The 23416-nt window shown below is 40.0% G+C and overlaps 1 protein-coding gene across 1 annotated transcript in view; it reads left to right on the forward strand.

Annotated features, from left to right (window-relative positions):
• The first annotated feature begins 1072 nt into the window (after nt 1–1072).
• Nucleotides 1073–23416, forward strand: part of CDKAL1 (CDK5 regulatory subunit associated protein 1 like 1) — a 415443-nt gene continuing 393099 nt past the window's right edge. The window contains exons 1-2 of the mRNA XM_054381757.1: nt 1073–1236; nt 6403–6515. Of these exons, the coding sequence (XP_054237732.1) occupies nt 1073–1236; nt 6403–6515 (277 nt within the window). The remainder of the gene's footprint in view (nt 1237–6402; nt 6516–23416) is intronic.

Below are 23416 nucleotides of genomic sequence, written 5' to 3' on the forward strand. Positions count from 1 at the left end.
ACAACCTAGCTATTTTATTTTAGCTAGGTATAGTTGTTCTATGTCTTCTACCTGAAGAATTTTTATTTTGCCATCAGAATTTTAATTTTGCTACCAGATATAAGGGCTGTGTAATCAGGAACTCTAGGAATAGTTTGGCTTGTTTTCAAAAGGACTGTGAAGATATATTGAAAATCCTGTGCACCTGTGGTGGGTAGAAAATCCCCCCCCAACACTAAATTTGCCAGACCAGCTCAGTTGGAAGCAAAGAAAGATGTATTTACAAGCAAAACTACAATCTACAGTGAAATGCAATGAATATGTTCAAATATACAGTGTTTACAATATTTACAGGTATTTACAGTTTATAAACAGCACAGGAACTCCCCTGGCCAAAGACCGGGGAGCTGCAACAGCTTCTTCCCCTCACTCTGCTCCTCTCCCTTCCCCACTGTCCACAAAGGGACAAGAGAAAAAGCAGAGTTGTTGTTGTTAATACCAGTCACCACAAAAGCAATGCAGTCAAGGTCAGTAAAGCCAGGAGAAGCATCAGCCAGAGCTGAAGAAGCGAAAAGAGAGAGAGATTGTTTTGCACAAGTAGTTTAAGTCCATTATCTTTGCAATGGGATTGTTTAGAATTATCATTATTTTCCTTTTTACTTTCAAGAGTGATTTATTTACATTCTACCATTATTTTGCTGTGACACCTGGTATGATTAAGAATGCTTGTGTCTTGGATATGTCATGTCTGAAGAGCTGCAGAGTTTTTGAATTAGAAGATAAGGGACAGATTATTAGGAAAAAACTGTGTTTGTGTTTGGCATCTCAGGGGAAGAGGGCATCAGGTAATATCTCTGGATAGTTGATAGTTTTCATATGCTCAGTATCCCTCATATGTATATTGTAGGTAGATTTGGGAATATATCTGACTTTTTGTAACAGTGTGAGAGCTGAAATCCCTGTCCCACACTGGCAACAACCAGGCTAGCTCAGTTTGGAAGCAAATGAAAGCTGTATTTACAAGCAAAGCAATAGGCCTTGCTTTTGTATTCAGCTGCTTGCTAATGACACTCTTTTGTAACGTTTCTTCAAGATGCCTGCTGCCTGTGATTCAGTTCTTGAAGATATTGAAGATATTGTGTCAGCAGAAGATTTGAAACCACACAATCGTCAGTTTGTAAGAAAGAATGTCTTCCCGAAAGTGCGAAAACGCAATTCACAAAATGTCCAGACAGATGATGACCCCCCAAGTGACAGGTAAATTCTGCTCATATCTTGTGTGTGCTGTCAGCTTCTGAAAAGTTAGAAGTGCACATTAGCTCATCATACAAAATCTCAATACAAGATAAAAATGATGAAAATGGCGTTTATAAAATGTGGTGATACCGAATCACACAAAATCACAGAAACATTCAGGTTGGAAAAGACCCTTGGGATCACCAATCCAACTGATAACCCTACTCTACAAAGTTCATCCCTAAACCATATCTCAAAGCACCACATCCAGAAGGCCTTAAAACACATCCAGGGTTGGTGACTCAACCACCTCCCTGGGCAGCGCATTCTAATGCCTGACCACTCTTTCTGTGAAAATTTTTTTCCTAATGTCCAGTCTAAACCTACCTAGTCACAGCTTGAGGCCATTCCCTCTTGTTCTGTCACTGACTACCTGTGAGAAGAGACCAGCACCAGCTCCTTCACGAGGTCCTTTCAGGTGGTTGTATAGACTGATGAGGTCTCTCCTCAGCCTTCTCTTCTCCAGACTGAACAACCCCAGCTCCTGCAGATGCTCCTCAAAGGCCATGTGCTTCAGGCCCTTGATGAGCCTCATTGCCTTCCTCTGCACATGCTCTAGCACCTCAGTGTCCTTCCTATAGTGAGGGTCCCAGAACTGCACACAATACTCAAGGTGTAGCCTCACCAGTGCCAAGTACAGGAAGATGATCACCTCCCTGTTCCTGCAGGCCACAGAGTTTGTAATACAAGCCAGGATGCTCTGGGCACACTGCTGACTCATACTCAGTTGACTATCAACTAAAATACCCTGGCTCCTCTCCAAGAAGCAGCTTTCCTGCCATGCATCCCCAAGTCTGTACTTAACATAGGGTTGTTGTGTCCCAGGTGCAGGACCTGGGACTTGGCTGTGTTGAATTTCATGCAGTTAGCCTTGGCCCATGGGTCTAATCTGTCCAGATCCTTCTGTAAAGCTGCCCTACCCTCTGGCAGATAGACACAGGCATCCAGCTTGGTCTCATCTGCAGGCTTACTGGGGGTGCACTCAATTCCTCATCCAGATCCTTAATAAAGATATTACAGAGGACAGGTTCCAGTACTGAACCCTGGTGGACACCACTAGTGACTGGGTGCCAGCCAGGTTTAACTCTGTTCACAGAATTGCAGGATGTTAGGGAGTGGAAGGGACCTCTGGAGATCATAGAGTCCAACCCCCTGTCAGAGCAGGACCGTAGAATCTAATGCAGGTTGCACAGGAATGCATCTAGACAGGTTTTGAAGGTCTCCAGAGAAGGAGACTCTAGAACCTTTCTGGGGAGCCTGTTCCAGTGCTCCGTGAGCCTTACAGTAAAGAAGTTCTTCCTCATGTTGAACCAGAACATCCTGTGCTGTAGTTTACATCCATTGCCCTTTGTCCTATCACAGAGCACAAGTGAGAAGAGGCTATCCTTCCTTCTTGACACCCAGCCCTCTTATGTTTATGTACATTTATTAGATCCTCTCCGAGTCTTCTCTTCTCCAGACTAAAGAGCCTGAGGTCTCTCAGCCTTTCCCCATCAGGCACTGGCCAGTCCTTTAATCATCCTTGTAGCTCTCCATTGGACTCTCTCAAGTAGATCCCTGTCCCTCTTGAACTGGGGAGCCTAGAACTGGATTCAGTATTCTAGGTGGGGCCTCACTAGGGTGGAGTAGAGGGGGAGGAGAACCTTGCTTGATCTGATTGATACATTCTTAATGCACCCCAGGATCCCACTGGCCTTCTTGGCCACAAGGGCACATTGCTGTCCCATGGATAACTTGTTGTCCACCAGGATTCCAGGGTCCTTCTCCACGGGGCTGCTCCCTAGCAGATAACCTCCTAATCTGCACTGGTGCAGTTTATTATTCCTTCCCAGGTGTAGGACTCTGCACTTATCCTTGTTGAACCTCATTAGGTTCCTCTTTGCCCAGCTCTCCAGTCTGTCTAAGTCTTGCTGAATGGCCACACAGCCTTCAGGCATATCAGCCGAGCCTTCCAGTTTGGTACTGTCATCAAACTTGCTGAGCAGACAGAGTGTCTTCTCATCAACATCATTGATGAAGATGTTGAACAGGACTGGACCCAGCACTGATCCCTGGGGAATTCCACTAGGTACAGGTCTCCAACTGGACTTGGCACCGTTGACCACCACTCTTTGCACCCTATTTTATAACCAGTTCCTAATCCATCTCACTGTCTGTTCTTCTGTCCCACACCTCCTGCACTTACTCACAAGGATGTTATGGAAGACAGTGTCAAAAGCCTTACTAAGGTCAAGGCAGACTACATCGTCTGGTCTCCCTGCATCCCTCATCCCTGCCTTTCATAAACCCATGCTGGCTGGGCCTGATCTCTTGGTTGTCTTGTGTGTGCCATGTGATGGTGCTCAAGGTGACCTGCTCCATAACCTTCCCTGGCACCAAGATCAGACTGATGGGCCTATAGTTCCCTGGATCATCCTTCCAGCGATTGTAGATGGGTGTCACATTAGCTAGTCTCCAGTCAACTGGGACCTCCCCAGTTAGCCAGGTGAGTGGCCCCCATTCTTTTGATTCCTGTTCTTTGGATATTGATTAGCATTGGTAAGATCTTAGTCTTCTTTTCACCAGGCTGAACATTCTCAGCTCTTTCAGCTTCCTTTCGTAGGAGGAGTGCTTTACAGAATTACAAAATCACAGAATTCAGGGGCTGGAAGGGACCTTGAAAGATCATCTAGATCAACCCCTCTGCCAGAGCAGGATCACTACACTAGATTACATAGGAATGCATCCAGGTGAGTTTTTCAATATCTACAGAGAGGGAGACTCCACAACCTCCCTGGCAGCCTCTTCCAGTGCTCTGTAACCCTCACAGTGAAAAAACTTTTCCTCATATTTACATGAAACTTCTATGCCTCAACTTCCACCCATTGCCCCTTGTCCTGTCATTGGACACCACTGAGAAAAGCCTGGCTCCATCCTCTTGGGACTCCCCTTTACATATTTACAAACATTGATGAGGTCACCTCTCAGTCTAAGCTAAAGAGCCCCAGCTCCCTCAGTCTCTCCTTGTACGGAAGATGTTCCACTCCTTAATCATCCTCGTGGCTCTGCGCTGGACTCTTTCAAGTAGCTCCCTGTCTTTCTTGAACTGAGGGGGCTCAGAACTGGACGCAATGTTCCAGATGCAGCCTCACCAGTGCAGAGTAGAGGGGGAGGAGAACCTCTCTTGACCTACTGGTCACACCTCTTCTAATAACCTCCATAGCCCTTTGTTGCACTGTCTCCAGTATATCCACATCTCTCTTATGGGAGCATCTCATATGAGCCCAGGGACTTATATATGTCCAGTTTCCTGAAGTATCTCCCGATCTGATCTTCTTCCATCAAGGGTACATCTTGCTTGTTTCAATTTTTTCACCTGGTTTCTGGAACCTGGGATTTCCAAGGGCTGTGCTTTTTGTGTGTGCGTCCTGTGAGTGATAGAGTGAAGCTTCTTTTGAAAGTATGTTTTTTTTTCAGGGGCAACAGTATGCAATAGCTACTGAATGCATCCATGTTTTTCCTTCTTGTGATTTCCATAGGAACAGAACCAACTTTCTGCTTCAGTGGAATTGATTAAAGCATAGGTGAACTCCATTATTGATCCTTCTTTCTACTGCAGTTCAGAGATGGATTTTCGTGGTTGTTGTTTCCCCTCTTTAGTTTCAGCAACTTTGAATTTTCGTTACTATTCAAAGGATGTTTTACAAACATAACAAAAGCACCCTTATGTTGAGACCCACAACGATACATTGATCTCATTCTTCCAAGAGTACACCTAAACTGGTGGTGGTCTAAGATACTTCTTATTAGCACTCCATTCTCCTAAGTATTCAGGTAATACGTGTTATCTAAAAGTCTGTTATCTAAAAGTCTGTATTTTAGTGGTTTTCACCCAAGAAAGCAAACAAACGTACGTTGCTTAGACAGCAAAGAGTTGAAATACATTGTACAGTGCAATATGTTTTACATGCCTACTTAATGATCACTAATCTTCACTCAGCTAATCAAGGGGTAGTGTCTTAAGTGTGTGGGGAGAAAAAAATATAGGGACAAGACAAAGGGTTGTGTTCAGGGGCTGTGTTCTTGTACTGACATCTTTAGCTCGTTGGTGCAGTTATCCCAGGAATTTCAGTGAGAGCTACTTGCAGAATTTTTTGTTGGTTGTTAAACTGCTGTATGTGCTAGTTCTGTGGTACACATCTGCTGTGCTGCTTCTGTAGACCAGAATGCTTGGATATGGGCTTTCAGATATTAGTGTACTGGTGGCAGGGTCAAGTTAAGAATTTATGAAGATGGCTTATATGGAGGGAACTGCAATCAATAAGTGCCTAATGGTGCCCTAATTTCAGTTCAGTCACTTGAAAGTCACAAAATGATACAGTTTTCAGAAAGTTAGGGTTTCTTGTCTTACAGGTTTTGTACCTTCTCTATTCTAAAACTCATTCTTGCCAATTAGTGATTGACCCTGGCCAAGAACTAGGCAGCCACTCTGCTACTTGCTCGCTCCTCCTCCCAGTGGGCTGGGGGTAGAGAATTGGAAGACCAAAATAAAATAAAACTTGTGAGTTGAGATGAAGAGAGTTTAAGTGAAGGAGAATAGGGAAAAACCTCTAATGATACAAAAGCAATCACTTGTCACTTCCCACAAGCAGGTTGATGTCCAATCAGTCTCAGAACAATGGCTAGCTTGGAAAGACCAGACCCTCATTTTTTATTACTGAGCATCATGTCATCTGGCATGGCTACTTTGGGTCAACTATTCTGTCCACCTTCCCTTCCAGCTTGTTGTCCATCTCCAATCTGCTTCTGGTGGGAGTGGAGCACATGGAAACAGAAGGTTTGGTGCTGTGCAAGCACTTTCAACAGCAGCTGAAACGCAGGTGTATTAGCAACACTGTTCTAGTGACAAACACAAAAGGCACCATATGGGGTGCTCTGGAGACAGTTATCTCTATCCTGGCTAGACCTAATACCCACTACACTAAAATCAAATAATTATGATGTTTTTTCTCCAATTGTTTTGGAATTTTACTGTCTGTGTTGCTTATTTTATATTTAGGGAATTTCAATTAATTAAGTCTGTTCAGTGGACTTAAAGGGGAAGCTTGCTCATCTCTTAACTTGCTGTTTTCAATAATTTTTACTTAGCATTATTCCTGGTGTTCAGAAAATCTGGATTCGTACGTGGGGATGTTCTCACAATAATTCAGATGGTGAATATATGGCTGGACAGCTGGCTGCCTATGGATACAAAATTACAGGTAACAATAGCAAACAAATTGCATAATTCAGATTTTGGGGTGGTGAATGTTCAAAGGTCTCAAGCTCTCATTGTGTCTTCAGTCTGAATTACACTTTATGAGATCTCCCTTTGATCTCTTTCTGATTTAGAGGTGAGTAGGTGAAGTGTTTTCTTGCATTAAGCAGAATCATTGTAAGATGAGTGCTTTCAGAATGGTTTTCTTGACAGCCATCTAATAGCTTGCAGCGCCTTTTGCAAGCAGTCTGCTTACTAAACTTAATTGAAAAGCTTTTTCATAAGAGTGGAAGGGAAAGATCCTTGGGCAGAATCTGGCTGGTTCTCTGATTGTGATTGGTGGAGCCCTAGAGAGAGAGACCAAGGCAGTGTGTTGCCACTTAGTGGTGTGTATTTGCTCCTGGAGCAGAGGTGAGCTCCTCCATGTGAATGATCCTTTGTTTCAGGAGAGACAGTCAGTATGATGGTGGTGGAATGATACAGCATTGTATCTTGTACACTTGAAAGTGCTGAAACTGTTTTTTTTCTCCCTTCCTTCTAAATATTTTGAAGGATTCCCTGTCAGCATCTTCTACATCCCCAGCTCTGAACAAAACCCATAATCTTGTAGATGTGCTGGCCACACTTCATCTTCTTAAAGCAAAATATGCTGAAAGGAAAGCTGAAAACAGACTCATGTCACATTTCAGTGTGGAATTGCTCATCTGAATATTTTGTGTGGCTTATGACTAGTAAACTAAACCAACGTTAAGTTTACTAAGTTATTAATTCAGGTGTGGGTGTGTCCTGCATTTAAACTTGTCCTGCTTGTACTGAATGACTGCAAAGTTGTCTTTCCTGACGTTTTACCAGAAGTACTTTATTCCTCATTTCACAGAATGCTTGTTTCTTTCCTTGAACATCTCATGTTATTGTTAAACAGCTACATCTCATTTTTCTATTTTGCAGTTGATCTCTCTGTATCTAAGTAGAAATTAGATACCGAATTACTCAAGTGCTGAACTATTTTAGGGAGGCCAGGTGACTCTTAGTGCTGCTCTAGGGGAGATGTGTACTTTCCACAAAAACTATAATGTCTTTCAGGGGTCACATGGGACTGATCTAGTTTGTCTTTAATGAGCTTGGAAGATAGCATGTAATGTACCTTCAGCAAGTTTGTGCCAAACTGGGGAAAGTGGTTGATAGGCTGGAAACCAGTTCAACAAGACCTTAATTGAAAACAGCTTTGCAGGAAAAGATTCTGGGATTGAGGTAGACAAGGGCTGAAAATGAGTCAGCAGTGTACTTTTGTACCTAAAAAGGCAAACTGTATCCTGGGCTGTGTTAGCAAGAGTGTAGCCAGCAGGTCAAGGTAAGTGATCCTTCAGCTCTGTGGGACTTGTGAGGCATTTTTTTTTTTAGAGTACTATGTCCAGTTATCCACCTTCAGCCCAGTTTTGGGCTCCTTAGGGAAAGAGAGACTGATGTAGTGGAGTGAGTCCAGTGTAGGACCGCCAATCTGCTTTCAGGAGCACATGATACACAAATAGAGGCTGGGAAGACTGGATTTCTTCAGCCTTAAGAAGAGAAGGTTCATCAAAGATCCTGGTTGCTGGCAGCAATACCCAGTAGGAAGGTACAGAGAAAATATTAAAGGTGTGCAGTGAGACAAAAGACATCACAGTCTTGCTCTCAACGAAGTGGCAGTTAAGATTTTTAGCATCTGGTGCGTAACTGACTGCTCCTGTAGAAGAAATGCCCATGTAGAAAATTTCCCAACATTTGAGTATTTCTCATAAATCCCTTTTTAAGAAGGCATTTTACTTTTTCTCATAGCAAGTCCTTTGGGAAGTTTAAACAGAATGTCAACAAGGGATTTAATCTTTTTGTCCTGTTCAGTGAAGTAGTTAGTAAGTACTGCTTAACATTATCCACATTTCAAACATTTCTTTAAATTAAACAATATTACTTACACAACTCAAAAACCCAAATGTTCATAAGTGGTTTTGTGTAATTCAGGGCCTCTGTTGCTAGAATTTGTTGGAAAGAATCTGTTGTCAGAACTTGAGGAAAAGGTAAAAATGTTTACTAGGGTGAAAGATTCTCTTTTCACATAGCATCTTGGACAGCTATTACTTAGTGTTTTGATTAGCTTGTTTCCTAGGTGTTCCTAAGCTTGGTTCAACAACACTCACTTAAGAGATGCTGGACTAAAGTTCTCTAGGGAATATAATGTGAGCTTTAATTGCAGTTTCTTCCTTATCAGAAAGGAGGTGGCCAAGCATTGCTGCTAGTGTCTTCTAATTACAAGATTGAAAACAAAAAAAGAGATAAAAGACAAGCAGCATCAGACATTGATTATTAACTAGAAGTTACAACAGTGTGACATGGTTTAAGTTGACTTAACTGAAACTGAACATTGTTATAATTTCTTCTAAATACAGAAATAATTTTTGATTACTTCATAAAAATCATACAATTGTTTTTGTTGGAAAAGACTTCTAAGATCATCCAGTCCAACCATTAACCCAAGACCACCACGGCCCACTTCCTGATACTATTTCTTATCCTTGTACAGTGCAAGGATTCTACCTTGCTCTTGCTAAGAACTCTCTTCAGGAGATCGAGAAGGTGTTGTGTGTTTTTTTTTTTTTTTTTTTTTTTTGGTGTGTGGATAATTTATTTATTTTCCCTCCTTGTCTCTATCTATTTCTAGAATACTCGTTCTGTACAAAGAACATCTATACAAAAATGTTGCTTTCAGGTGTGGCGAAGACTTCCTTCACCTGGGGAGAGTGCAGTGTGAAATTGGCAATATACAGATAGTGCAATAACAGCAATGCCAATTTAAAATCAGAAACTGCATCAACTTAAAGGTGAAGGGGAACCAGCAGAAGAGGGGAACCAGTGGAAAAGCTGAACCTATTGTGGTCCTTGCTTTTACACAGAGGTAGGCAGTCTTCTGAACAAATCTTGCATACCATCCATCAGGAACACAAAGCTCCTCTGTTAGTCTGAGTCACACAGAAATGTGTGGACCAGCTGCTATCAGTGTAGGGCTGTACCATGGTACTTGTTCTTGTTCTGGAAATGGTATAGCTGAAGGTGGCTTTACTGGTTCTAAAACTGGTTTTGTTTTCTTGGCAGCATGACTCGCTATATAGCTTAGATATGCCTGCAGACCTACTAGAGTTCTCCCTTTGAGATACAGCCTGGAGGAAGAAGAAACTCTCGTCGTACAGACATTAATGCCTACTGTAAAAAAGAGGAAGTGGGCGAGCTGGGAGCTCTCAGATACTGTGAGCTAGATGTTTGTTTGCAAAAGGAATTCAGTCTATGCGCCACTCTCTGAAAATGGAACCAAACGTGTAGTCATACATAGAAGGAATTGACTTCTGAAGTGAGTAGTTGAATTAGCATTTGTTGACCTCTACAGGTTTCTGGTTCTGTCAAATGAATGGTTTTTAGCCCAGCCTTCTTAAATGCATTTTGATGGACCAAGGAGTTATGCTTGTTATTTTGTAATAATTACTTCTGGCTTGAGGCTGTTCAGGTCCAAAATATTTCTCTCCTCAGTCACTGTAAAACGTGCTTGGGTAGAGGTGGTATGTCTGAAGACATTACTAATAGCTTACAAATACCAGAAGAACAAACAGTAACTTTTCCTTCTATGAAGAGGAAGCAAAAACTGTTATTAAGCTCTTCCTAGTTTAGTTTGTTTATCTGCACTATGCTTGTTTTTCTTTAGAAATAGATGCTGGCATGGAACTCTTCTCCTATAGCATGAGATTCCAGAAGCAAAGATGAATGAAATTGTTTTCTAGTTAATTCATTAGGCAGGTGACACTATAAAACTTCAGTTTTATTGATGTAATTTTAGGCTAGTTTTTGTTCAGGCATCCTGTTTTCTGACTTGCACATTTTTTGTGCAAGGTTGTTGGATGGAAAGGTGCTGTGTTTTTCATGAGTACCTTCCTGTGCCTCCTGAAGAGCTTGCCTTGTTACTGTGGTTATAGTATTTTTGGCAGAACTTATCAGTGAGATTTGTCAGTTCCTGTTGAAGCTTAATGTTTATAGTCCATCTTTTGTCCCAGGTCTGAAATTACTGCACAGAGCGTGTATGCATTCCTCTAAAACAAATCTCAGATAATATTTGGAAATACTGTTAAAGAAATTCTTTTTTATTACCTCTTGTTAATTTTCTCAACACTTGTCAGTTTTGTTTACCAGTGGATATAGCTGAGGTATCCTTAAGACTGTCCATCTGCTCAAACAGCAAACTTGAGTAGAAGAAAGAAGGAAAAAGACAAGGAAGAACAAATGATCTGCTTAACACCTCATGTTGAAAAGAAGACGGATGTAAAAGGAAACATAATCTGCTGTTGAAAAAGATGAGGTGCTACGATCTAGTATAGACTTCAGTGTTAAAAGGCATTGCCTAGCATTCATTGTGTTGCATGAACCATGCTTTCTCAGACTTTGGCCATCTCCACACAGTAAAGTGTGCTGCATCGTCCATTTTATTCATCCAAATGGAAAATAAAGATTATGACTAAGACTTTACAGGTGTTGACTCATGGCTTGTGAATTGCATTTCAGAATCTGGTGTTTTGTTTTAAAAGTACTTTTCTACTGCACAAGAAAATTCTAATAATTTTAGACTTTGATGTAATTTGTCCTAAAGTGGACATCTCTGTAACAGGCTGCTGCATTATGAATATTTGGCAGCCTTGCATAAGTGGTTAATGAAGTCTTTTGACCGAGGTTTCTGCTGCATTCTATTGTATGCTTTTAGTTGCTCAGAATCAGCATCAGCAGCTGATCTTTCCCTTTTTCTCTCTTCACCCTGCTGATTATGCTTCTCTGTTGCTTCGAAAGTGTCATGTAAAAAGAACAGTAATGATTATTATGTAGTTTTGGGGTGCTATGGCTATCCTTTGAGTTTTTTATAGTAGTCTTTTATAATATAAAAGAAACATTACATACTCATTAAGTGATTGGTATTTAGCAGTCAGTTAATTCAAGTTTAGTCTTTGCTGTACTTTTCAAATGACTCTGCAGTGACAATTAAAAAAATGTAGCTTGTTTTTTTTTTTTTGAAGAAGGTGTTTAAATACACAGAATAATTCAGGCAATTCTGTTTTCCCTGAGAGCACTGTAGCCATGAAACTGTCATTCTCTGTGAAGCCCCTGAGCATTGGAGACACGTGAACTAAGGTGTAAATCCTGTGTCATTTTGTACCCTTGCTGTAGAATTCCCTTGTTGTCTGTCATTTGTAGAATCACAATCCTGTATGATTTCTGCATTGCTTGAAAACCCTACACACCTGCCTTGCCATTTTTGCAACAGGTTCCTTTTTCAGATTCAAATTGACTGATAACCTGGACATACAAAATTTTGGTTGTTGGTACTGAGATAAACAGTAATTTATTTCTATACCTGTAGTTAAGGTGAGATAAGAATCTTAACAGATCCGTTTTCCTGCTATCAGAAGGTCTAAGTTGGTCCTTGTCACAAGCTGTTTTTTGTTTTGATTCTTGGTCCTTAGGCCTGAAAACCCTTTTCTGTAGTGTGCAGTTAGTGAGCACTTGGGATGTGAGTTTGGTGGGTTTTGTTGTCTCTAGTCTTTCTTTTGCTGCTGCTGAAATAATTGTGGTAGGTATGAGCTCTTGTTATCTCATTAGAATATGAAACCCTTGTGGTGAGATGGTTAAGAGGATGAGAAAAGAGGGTTAAATGGGCATAGAGGAAAAATTAAAGGTGATGTCCATGAGATGAAACAAATGGAACTGCGTGAATGTAGACAAGATTTCACAGATATTTGGGAGGAATACAGGTATTAATGCAGCCTGAAGTGTCCACTGAGGAGTGAGTGGGATGATGAGTCTGGAGTGTGGAGTTAATATTACACCATGCTGTGATTAAGCTGCAGCAGTGCATGTTCCCCAGGCCTCTGTAAACTAAGGTATAATTGGCAGTTTTGGCAGCTGTGTGTTAACTGTATTACTGCTCCTCTGCTCCCTGTTAAACTTCCTAGCATGTGTGTGGCTGGAGTTGTGTTATTGGCCACTTCTGACTTGGAGCACAGTACAAGAGTGTGTGTATATATATAGACACACATATACATACATATATATGTATATAGCCATGTGGTGGGAAGTTTTTCCTACCTTGGCTTTCTCAGCACCAACTTCTTATTCCCATAAGGCAACTTCCTGTTAACTGGTGGTGTATCTGCCTTGAGTCTGTTGTCTCCATTACAGGATAGAACTCTTAATCCTCAAACTGGGAAATGTTTCTCCTGTTTATGGGACAACTAGAAATAACTACTGTGTGTTTTCCTTTAACAACAGCTTCCTGTATCACTGCCATTACACTTTGGTCTGACAAGTGTGTGCTGTGTTTTTTTTTTTTTTTTGTCACACCTCAAATCACCTGTTTCACATTTCATCTAAATTGATTTGCTTTTTTTTTATTTTCTTTTTAGTGCTTTTTCATTTGCAGTTGGGTGGAGGCCTGAGAACCTAAGTAAATCCTACATGCACAATGTTTTCAAGACACCTTTAGAGAGATCATGTAGGTAAATTTAAGCATGCCTGCTTTTTTTAGGGGTAACTCCAGTGGTAAAGCAATTGACTGCATGCTCTAGTGGTTGTACAGTAAGGTTTAGTTCTGGCAGTGCTCAGCTTCATGCAATCCAGACGAATGATTCTGAAAAGGATTGAACCATGAAAGGTACATTGCAGCTTCTGGTAACATGCATCCTCGTATCTGCTATGTGTCCCTGTAGTAGGTGGTTAAGCAATCAGTAAATGAAGCATAAATAGTAGTGATTAAGTGGGTTGCACATGCACATACAGGTGATGTGGAGCTTTGTAGAGTGCTGTGCTGAGACAGTCTCAGGTTTCTCATTATTCTCTGTGCTACAGGTAATTCATAAAAGATTTTTAAAAGCTAGTGGGAGAACAGACCAGATTTTTGACCATATATTCTCAGAGGTAGGAGCAGGATCATATTTTGATTAGAGCATTTGTAGGAGCAGCTGAAAAGGCCTTGCTTGTTAGGATTGATGACTGGGAAATAGTGGAGAAGGGTTAATGTTTATTCCAGGCTCTTGCTATAATTTGGCTCTAGCTTCATTTTCCACAAATGGTGAAGCTTAGCTGCGAGTTCCTTGTTTTTGAGAAATTGCTGGTTGGGTCAAAATTCTCTAAACTTTCTGTGAGACTTCAAAAAGCCTTTGCTGTACAACTTTGCATTAAGATGCTTTTAATGTGTTTGGAGAATACTTTTTAACAATTGCAATACGAGTGCTTGTGACGTGGCAACCCAAAGTGACTTTGTTTCTGGCTTGTTGCTGATAAGGGTTTTGACTGTAGTACCACTCATCTTGAACTGTGCTATGTCTCCAAATGTGGAGCATTAACCTATATTCTCCTTCTTATCAGGCCTGAGGGTGTTTTAGGAAATGGGATTGCTCTGTGATTATGGAGGCTGGCTGGAGACAGTAGAAATTCACTAAATGGATAAGAGACAGGAAAAGCACCAAACCAAATCTCTGCTTAACAGAGCTGAGTATTACTTCTGTGTCTTTTATCACAACCAGCTTGGGTTATGTGTATGTAAGCCTGGGGTTTCTGTGACTGCCAGGTGTGAAAACAAGTCCTGTCACCAAGGAAACAAGTAACTATAGAATCATGTAATCATTCAGGTTAGGATAGACCCCATGATCATCAAGTCCAACCATTAACCCTACTCTACAAAGTTCACCCCTAAACCATATCCCCAGGTACCACATCTAAATGACCTTTAAACACAACCATGGTTGGTGATTTAACCTCCTCCCTGGGTGGCACATTCCAATGTGTGACTCTTCTTTCTGTGAAAAATTTTTTTCTAAGTCTAAACCTACCCTGTTGCAGTTGGGGGCCATCCCCTCTTGTTCCATCACTAATTACCTGTGAGAAGAGACTAGCATCAATCTCTACAACGTCCTTTCAGGTAGTGGTGAGGTCTCCCCTTAGCTTCCTCTTCCTCAAACTAAACAGCTCCAGCTCCTTCAGTCACTCTTCATAAGATTTATTCTCCATGCCCTTTCCCAGCTTCGTTGTCCTCCTCTGCACAAGTTCCAGCACCTCGACATCTCTCTTGGAGTGCCCCAAACTGGGCACAGTACTTGAGGTGTGGCCTCACCAGTGCCGAGTACAGGGGGACAATTGCCTCCCTACTGCTGGACACAGTATTTCTAATACAAGTCAGGATGCATGTAACAATGCATGTAGATATTTTTTCTCTCCCAGAGTCCTATCCCATCCTTGGAGTATATCTGCTGCTGTCTTAAATTGCCTGTCCTGTGCTTTTTGTTTATGCTTTTTAAAATCCTTCTTTTTATTGATTTTTTTTTTTTTTTTCCTTTCTGATAGAGCATTGTGTCTTCCCAGGCATAATTGCCAAGAGCAAGTTCAGATGTGTTCTTCTGATTTCTTTCTATCAAAATGTAGACGTATGAAAAAAAAAAAAAACAGGATCTGGTAATGCAGAAAGTAGTTCAGGCTTTTAACTCTTTCGGCTTCTTTGGCAGGGCTGGCTGCTGTACCAGCAGGAGCCGAGAGGTGGGAGCATTGGCTTGGCAGTACCGGGCTGGGGCTGGCTTACTCCCTGCCTGCCTGGGGGGTGCTCCCTTGCTCTGTCCCTCAGCAGGATGCTTAACCTTTCCACTACTATTTAGCTGATTTTAATTAATGGATAGTGGATTATTCAAATCTCAAGTGCAGTTGTGTGCTTTTAATTAATCAGCTTGAACTTAAATCATTTGCTATCGTTCTGATCATATTTCCATTTAGTTGACAACTTTGTTATTGAATATTAGGAAGGTCTGTATTTTGTACTTCTACAGTTACCACTTTTTAGCTTAAGATGGGTTTTGTGTTGTACTTTTTAGTGCTCCTTTCAAAAAGATTCTTAGGACTTTTGAGATTCATAAAGTATAATTGTTAAATTCACTTTTTGGATGAACTATTCCATTTGCAACCCCTTTCCTGCTTCGTATTTGTTGGTCTGGATAGGGTGGTTAATTTATATACAGATGTCTTTTTGAAAACACTAGGGATTATGCTTATAATGATCAACACGACTCCCAACTTATTTTCGTTAAGGAATGATGTTAACTTTAATGATTTTATGTAGACTGTCTTTATTGACTAGAGTTTCATTTTCCAAGAAAGGTGAAGCTTGACTGTGAGTTTCTTATTTTCCCTTGTATTGCACCAAGACACTGAAAACTGTAAGGTTTGCTGAGCAAATGCAATCTGTTGAAATGCAGGACTACACCAGAAGTCATGAACCATGAGTTTAGTTAATAGAATATGGTGTTCAGGTTGGACATCAGGAATTAACTGTCACATCTTAAGGCTAGCATTTCAAGTAGGTGGTAATAATGCCATTAGTGCAGTGCTATCCTAAGTTTCCAACACTGTTTTTCATTAGTTCAAGCAAATTCTAAACAATATGCAGGATCTGATTTGATGTCTTTTTGAAGGGCAAGTGTCACTTGATGTGAATTAACCTCCTAAGGTGAGGTGAGGCCTAGCTGCATTCTTAGTTTAAGTGTTTTGTATGGCTAACTTAAGACTTGTGTGAATTTTTTTTACCTGCCATTGGTTCAGGGAACTTCTGGGTTGTATAAATTTTTTTTTCTCTTTTTTCTTTTAGCTGAATATTTTTTTTAAATTAAGTTTTGGAGACTCTTTCATTGTGAATGATATTCCACTACGACTTTGATAAGAGAGTTGTCAAAGGGCCGTCTGTCTGTTGGGACAGTAGAACTGTGCATTGGGAAGTGTTTGAGTTTGGAGGGAAGGAGCTCTGTGTTGGTGGAATGGCATGGCGCTGCAGTCTGAAGAAAAGCTGGAGCAAATTTCTATGGTATTTGTATCCTCTTGATTGTAAGCATTGAATAACCATTGGATCTTGGGTCCTTCTGCTTTTTCCTGTGGCTACATTCAAAAGCCTGTTGTAAAATAAGTTATGCACAGGTTGTAAATGTTTCATGGAAACTGGGTAATTATTTGGTCTTAGCAACCCTATAGACAGAGACATCTTTAACCCTAAGCAGTGGTGATAAGCTGGTCTGGTGTCTCTGATGTAACGAAATTATTTTATTGCATCATAAAACTATTTTAGAATGTTTCATATTGTCATAACTTACTTATGCAGTTGCTAGGAAATTTCAACCTCATCCTAGCAAGTTTCTGTCAGTTTTTTTTTTTCTTGATGCTCATTTCAAACACTTGTGAAAAAGCAGGATGAATGCTGTAACTTATCAGCCATGGGGACCTTAGGCTGGCTTAGCTGGTGCAGTCTTTACAGCATTGATGGTAGATGGAGTATGATGTGTCTGCAGAAATGCACATCCACAGAGCTTCTGTGCTCTTCCCTGAATCTTGCAGTGTTTGTGTGCTGCCAGTTGGACTTAGAGCTTTAAGTATAAGGGCCGAGGAACAGGCTTCATTTGTTTAAGCAGAACAAATTAGTATTTGTCTTGTGTGTCAAATCCCAGGCTTTGGAATTTGCTTATAGAGAGAAACTAAGCAGAAAAGCAGAAACTTTATCTTGGATGACTATAAATAGGCTTTGAGTTAATCGTGCCAAAACTGAATTGCTGTTGATTGGTACAAGACACTGGTGTATAGAGAAGTGAGTTTTTTGGCTTGCAATTTAATAGAAGACAGATCACTTGGCTGTTGATTTTATTAGGCATTTTGGACCTTCAGCTTTTGTTGGCCAGGCTTTAAGGTTAAAAATGTGCTTGTTTTTAATTGATTCCCTAAGTGATAGTTGACTTTTGAATCTCTGTTTGTTTATGAGTTGGCATTTTTATGTTTGTCTTTATCCTTCTTTGAAAAATTCATTGACCATTGGTAAATGTTAATCTTGCTTTGTGAATGTAAATATGCAGACTGTTAGATGATGGTAAATTTGAACATCCAGAGTTTGTTTAGAAGCTTGAGACATTTGTGAGTGGTAGTGATGAAAGGAAAATATTAACTGAATATACTTTAGAAGTCTTCTGACTGGAAAAAAAAAATTTCTTAGCTACACTGATATAGTCTCAATAGTTCCAAACATTATTTGTACCATTATAGTAGAATAGGAAAAGCTCTTAACAGAATCACAGAAACATTCAGGTTGGAAAAGACCCTCAGGATCACCAAGTCCACCCAATAACCCTACTCTACAAAGTTCACCCCTAAACCATATCCCGAAGCACCACATCCAAATGACCTTTAAACACATTCAGGGGTGGGAACTCAACCACCTCCCTGGGTAGCACATTCCAATGCCTGACCATTCTGTGAAAATTTTTTTCCTAACGTCCAGTCTAAACCTACCCAGTTGTAGATTGAGGCCATTCCCTCCTGTTCTATCACTAATTACTTGTGAGAAGAGACCAGAACCAGTCTCTCCACAATGTCCTTTCAGGTAGTTGCACAGAGCAATGAAGTCTCTCAGCCTCCTCTTTTTCAAGCTAAACAGCCCCAGCTCCTTCAGTCACTCTTAATATTTCATTAAAAGAGAAAAATGTCATTGTTTCTCCAAGTGCTGTGACACTTGTGTCTTTTTTGTTACATATATATAAAAAGGCTTCTTGCAAACTAATGTGTTTCTTGAATTACTTTGGGTATGCTTGTGATTTTCCAAGTACAAACACAGCAGAGCAGAGACCAGCGTTGTGTTGTGTAGGTGGCCAACAGTTCCCTTGCTGCTGTAGCTTTTCAGTGCTGTCAGTGGTTTCTCACTTTGCTGAGGCAGATGGATGTTCAAATGGAGGGGACTGTGAGCTTCATCTCTACTGTTCTGTGAGCTGGGGGGAAATTCTCACAGTTTAACAGCACCTCAGTGTGATACTGCTCACCTGCTGGCAGGCAGTCAGGCACAGGGGACAGGGAGAGGAGTTGATTTCTGAAATGTAAATTGATGCAGAGGCAGATGGGGAGAGGAATTTTAAGTAAGGTGGTTTTCCCTGACCACCTGTAGGGAATAGGTTGTATGTTTGTGTTCCTGGTGGGCAGAGCCTCCTCTTAGATGGCTGCAGTCTGTCACAGATCATAGGCCAAAAGGTCCCTGCCTGCTTGAGCTTTCCTTCCTGGGGCTGGGCCTTACACTGGCACTTGTTTCAGCTGGTTGTTGAAAGCCTGCAATGGAGAACTTGTAACTCTTTAGGTGATTAATGACCTTTCTGGTTGAAAAGTGCTTCCAAATGTGTAACCTAAATCTTTTAACATAGTTGAAGCCTATATCTGCCTGTGTTTTCTTTAGTAGATAGGGGGAACATCTGATTCTTCTTCATACCAACCTTTCACATATTTGAATGCTGCTATCACTTCTCCCCATAGGTGTCTTGTGTCTAGGCTGAGTAGACCTAATTCCTAAAAGCTTCTTTCATAGGTCATGCACACTAGACCTCTGATCTTTTATGTTGCTCTCTTGTGGATATTTTCCAGTTAATATGCATCAGTTTTCACCAGCATTAGTCACTTTATCTAGTGCACCGTTCTGATAAATGGGTAGTAGGTGGATTTTTGGTGCCTTATTCCAAATATGGTTTATGGAACGTTCAGATTTAGGTCCCAGAACAGCTGAAATCTGGATTAAAGTATATTAGAGAATAACTGTCATAACTGACATTTAATTTTTTTTTTAAGTAAAATGAGAAACTGAAATACACATATGTAGAAAAATATTTGAGAGATGGTTTTAGACAAAGTTGAAGTCTTGGTGCTGGCTTGTACACTATTCTGAACAGTGTATCTTGCTTCTCTGCATCCATTTTTAATGTTTAACTGAATGCTACTAATTTGTAGAGCTTCAGTTTTTAAAGATTTGCTTTTGTGGCTCCTTTGGAGACACTGCTGTTGTTGATAATAGCAATATTGTAGCTTTTCTTCAGTAATACCAAATCTGAATGGCTAAGCCAAAGGCTGACATCATACTTGTTGTTTGCCTTTTATCTTTTTTGCTATAATTTCAAAAATACTCTGGTACCATTTGTTTTATGTTTTGGCCCTTTTACTCTAAAACCTGATTAGTTCCTTGGTTTGATTTACTGCAACGTTGGCCAAATCTTTGGAAGTAGCTATCTGTGTACTAAGACATTTTGAAAGAGGCCAGAACATTAATGAGACTGAGTGCTCAAGAGATGGGTTGCCTTTCATTTAGTGCTAGGGCTTACTTACTCTGAGTTAAAGCACGTGCTTGTGAAACTAGAGCTTTAGACTTGGAACACTTTATTTTAGTGTTTTGTTCAGTGATTGATTTCTGTGGGTATTTTGTGCAACTTGATCTGGTAAAAATATCCATCTTCATGCCAATCTTCTGGGCTTTTTAAGTATCCTATTGTCTGCCCCCCTCCCCTCAATAGGTTAGGAAACTTGAATTTATGGCTGTATGTAACTTCAGATGTTTCAAAGTTCTAGCCACAACAAGCAGAGAAATCTGGGCTGTTAAAGAAAAAGAAAAGAACTTTAGAGAAGCATTAGGTCAAAATTCAATTTTGTAATCAGACTTGTGATACTAGAACTATACAGGGCTCCATTAATATAAGCATTCTGCTAATCCATACTTACCTTCAGAACATTTTTAGGAAGTTTTATTGCAGATGTAATAAGCTATCAAATAAAAGTGTTTTAAACACCTCCAAGCTCTCTTGCATACGGTCAGAGTTTAGGTCAATGGGAAAAGAATTGTGGCAGGTTTAATGTAGATTTAATCTGTGACGTGTCAAGGTTTAGGTTTGCTTATAGCACTAGTATGGGTCACTTTCCTGATTTGTTTGAATTTATTTAAATGAGTGAGGACTTTACAGACTCATGTGTCAAACTTAGTATGGTAGTGAGCTCTGTACTGTAAGTCACTGCTAGATGGCACTGTGTAGCTGTGCTTTCACCGAAACTGTTAGTGAAACCTGGTTTTGAGAACTGTTTAAATTAACATTTAGGTTAAAAATGGCATTTTATTGAATTTTATTTTCTATTCAGTCACTTAATTGATTTCAATACAAGTGATCTCTGGGCTCAGGGACTTTTTGCTTTGATTGAAAGGACTCCAAAGTTCAGAGGCAGCCCTAGCAAGTGAGGTAAAATTTTCCTGTTTCCTACATAGTTATTAATAATGCAGAAACAGTGCATACATTAGACTTGTGTAAATATCCTGGAAGATTACTGAGGAAAAAGTTAGATCCATTGTCAGGTCATATATGGTCACAAAAGAAATGAAGCAGTGATTAGTATGGAAGTCTTGAGATTAAAAGGGATTTGTATGATTTTTCTTAATTGATTATCGTCTGTGTACATGCCAGCTACACCAATGCTTTACTTTCAGAATCTTAGCTAGGAAAGCTTAAAATTGTTATAACTATTTATTTATTCCTCTGTAAAAACTGCATTTTTTGGCTTCAGAGTGACTGCTGTATTATGGTAAGCATAGTAGTTGTTCATTCATGGAAAAGAGCACATTCAAATAAAGCTTATGGGTGTGGTACTAAGACGCTTGCAGCAGGATGCAGCCAGAGATGCCTGTGTCCAATCAGGATGGTGTGAGGTTTTTCATAGTGATCAGAGTAAGCAAGTGGTGCTCACTGTGTAGAGAGCAAGATGCATTAAGCAGCCTGTTTCCTTTACTGTAATGCTTAAGAACACGTTATGCATTTTGGCAAGGCAGATGTTCATGGTTCTCAGGTATGTACATCAGGAGAGTTTGAATCTCTTAAAGATGTGGATTCTTCCAACAAAAGAAGAAAGTTTGCTTCAGCTGCAGCTTGTGCTGTGTGTCATTAAAAAAACCAAACCAAACCAAAACTGAAAACCTCCCTCAAAACCTCCAAAGGGTCTGTGAAGTGCAAAAATGGCATTTATATTACCAGACTGCATGTTTTCTCTGTGTATGTATGTGGGGGGGTTGTGTGGTTTTGTTTGTGGGTTTTGTTTTTGTTTTGCATTAAGTGAATTTTCTTTTTTGGAGGGGGAATTGATGTAGTTGCTGAATGCTGTAGTGGTCTGTTACTGTAATGATTATGAGGATTTCTGTCATTATTAGGGTACGTTACTTACTTCCTGAGACCTTGGTGGTTACTGTCTCTGTTCACACCTGTAACAGCATTACCAGTGATAGTTTGCATTGTGTGTGTACAACACACTATTATATCAGTGATTTGCATTGTGTCTATACAACATTTCTGGTCTGACTCGCCTTCCTGGCACTGAATGAAATCACTTGATGAATTTGTACTTGGAGTTTCAGGTATGCTACCCAGCTCACACTGAAGAGCAAATGGAAGATTTTACATAATGTCTGATTCTTATTTTAAAAAAAAAAGACCACCACCACCATACCACCACAAAACATGCACACACAGAGAGACACACACACACACTATTAGCAGATATTGGCACGGGGACTTTTCCACGTGGGAAGATTCTGAGGAAATACTGAGCACTTACTCTTCCATTTTCTATCTGCAAAACTTTGTTGAAACAAATGTTTTCACAGTTTTTGGGGAAACCCTATTTGTATTGAAGAATTGTTCTTTCAGACTGTATACCAGAAGGAAACAGAAACTCGTTTCTAACCATATGTAATTTTCAAAACATTGAAATCTGAATTAGTTTGTAACGTAAGGCTGGGTGGAAAAAGTCAGATGTTTTATATCTGGTAACAATGGCAAAGCTAAGAAGATCTGTTGTCTTAGGTGAAAGCTTCCTTGATTTAGAGAAAATGTGTAACTGTAGTGTGTATCTACCCATAGCTGCTGATCCCTGATCATTATGCAGTGATTCTAAAGTTTCATTTCAGTTTAGAATCTGAAAGAATTAGTTGAATGTAACTCTCTCTTATTTTGCAGGTTTTTTCAGCATTTGCTTTGAAGCAGTAAGGCAGCTTCAAGGATGAATTAGTAGTATGTAGTTGGGTCAAACTGTCAAGCTGAGATCTCTCCTGAATTTTGATTAATTTGGTTCTGTAAGAAATGTTTTAATAACTAAAATAATGGCTTTGTATGAACTGATATACAGTTTTTTTATTCCTTTGGGAGAACAACTTTTTTTTTGACACCTGTGCCCAAATAGTGGTTCACGGTGATGCTGATAACTGCTCATCTTTGCTGTAAATAGACACTCAAAGAAGAAAGATTAAGACAAACTGGCAGGTTTTTGTCTAAGCTTCAGGAAAAAAAAGTTGAAAACTCATGTAACTGGGGTTGTTTTTTTTTCTGTGGGATTCAAGACACTGACAAATGCCTCCTAATCAGGCTTGTCTCTTTAAAACTATGGTTTAAGATTTTTTTTTTTTTTTGGTCCTTTTAATTAACACACTCTAGCTTTTCGTAAAAGCAATTCCATTCCCCTTAATACCTACTTTGGGTGTCAGGAACTAAATAAAAAATACACTGTGATGTATAGCAAGTGTGGAACTATCTAATCCCTTGCTAACATACAAAGGAGTGTAACTTAAGAAACAAACTGTGTGGTATTTGATACTAAGTTGTACCATTTATATCAGACACTTTATTGAAAACAGATGTGCCATCTGTGTTGCAAACCATGTTCTCATTAAACTGATTCCTAAAATGAAAGATGTAAAGCTCAATGAATGTGGTAGGTTTAAGATGTGTTTTCAATGGAACTACTTGTATGTCTTACAGTATACTAAATCATAATTTTTCATAACCTCTATGCAGTCTACTGATTTTTTGCCATTGCCTTCTTGGGCATTGTTTTGCAAATGTTTTCATTGTCACCCCTTGAAAATAGCATAGTGCTTTTTCAAGTGTCATTCTGGAATAAACAATGAAGAGTTGTCTTTGACAAAAAACCTCCAACCAAACAACTGTTAAAATGAGACTTTGTGTCCTTGTTTAAAGGTAACATTTT

This window comes from Indicator indicator, chromosome 6 (genome assembly GCF_027791375.1).
Source record: "Indicator indicator isolate 239-I01 chromosome 6, UM_Iind_1.1, whole genome shotgun sequence".
Classification (NCBI taxonomy): Eukaryota; Metazoa; Chordata; class Aves; order Piciformes; family Indicatoridae; genus Indicator; species Indicator indicator.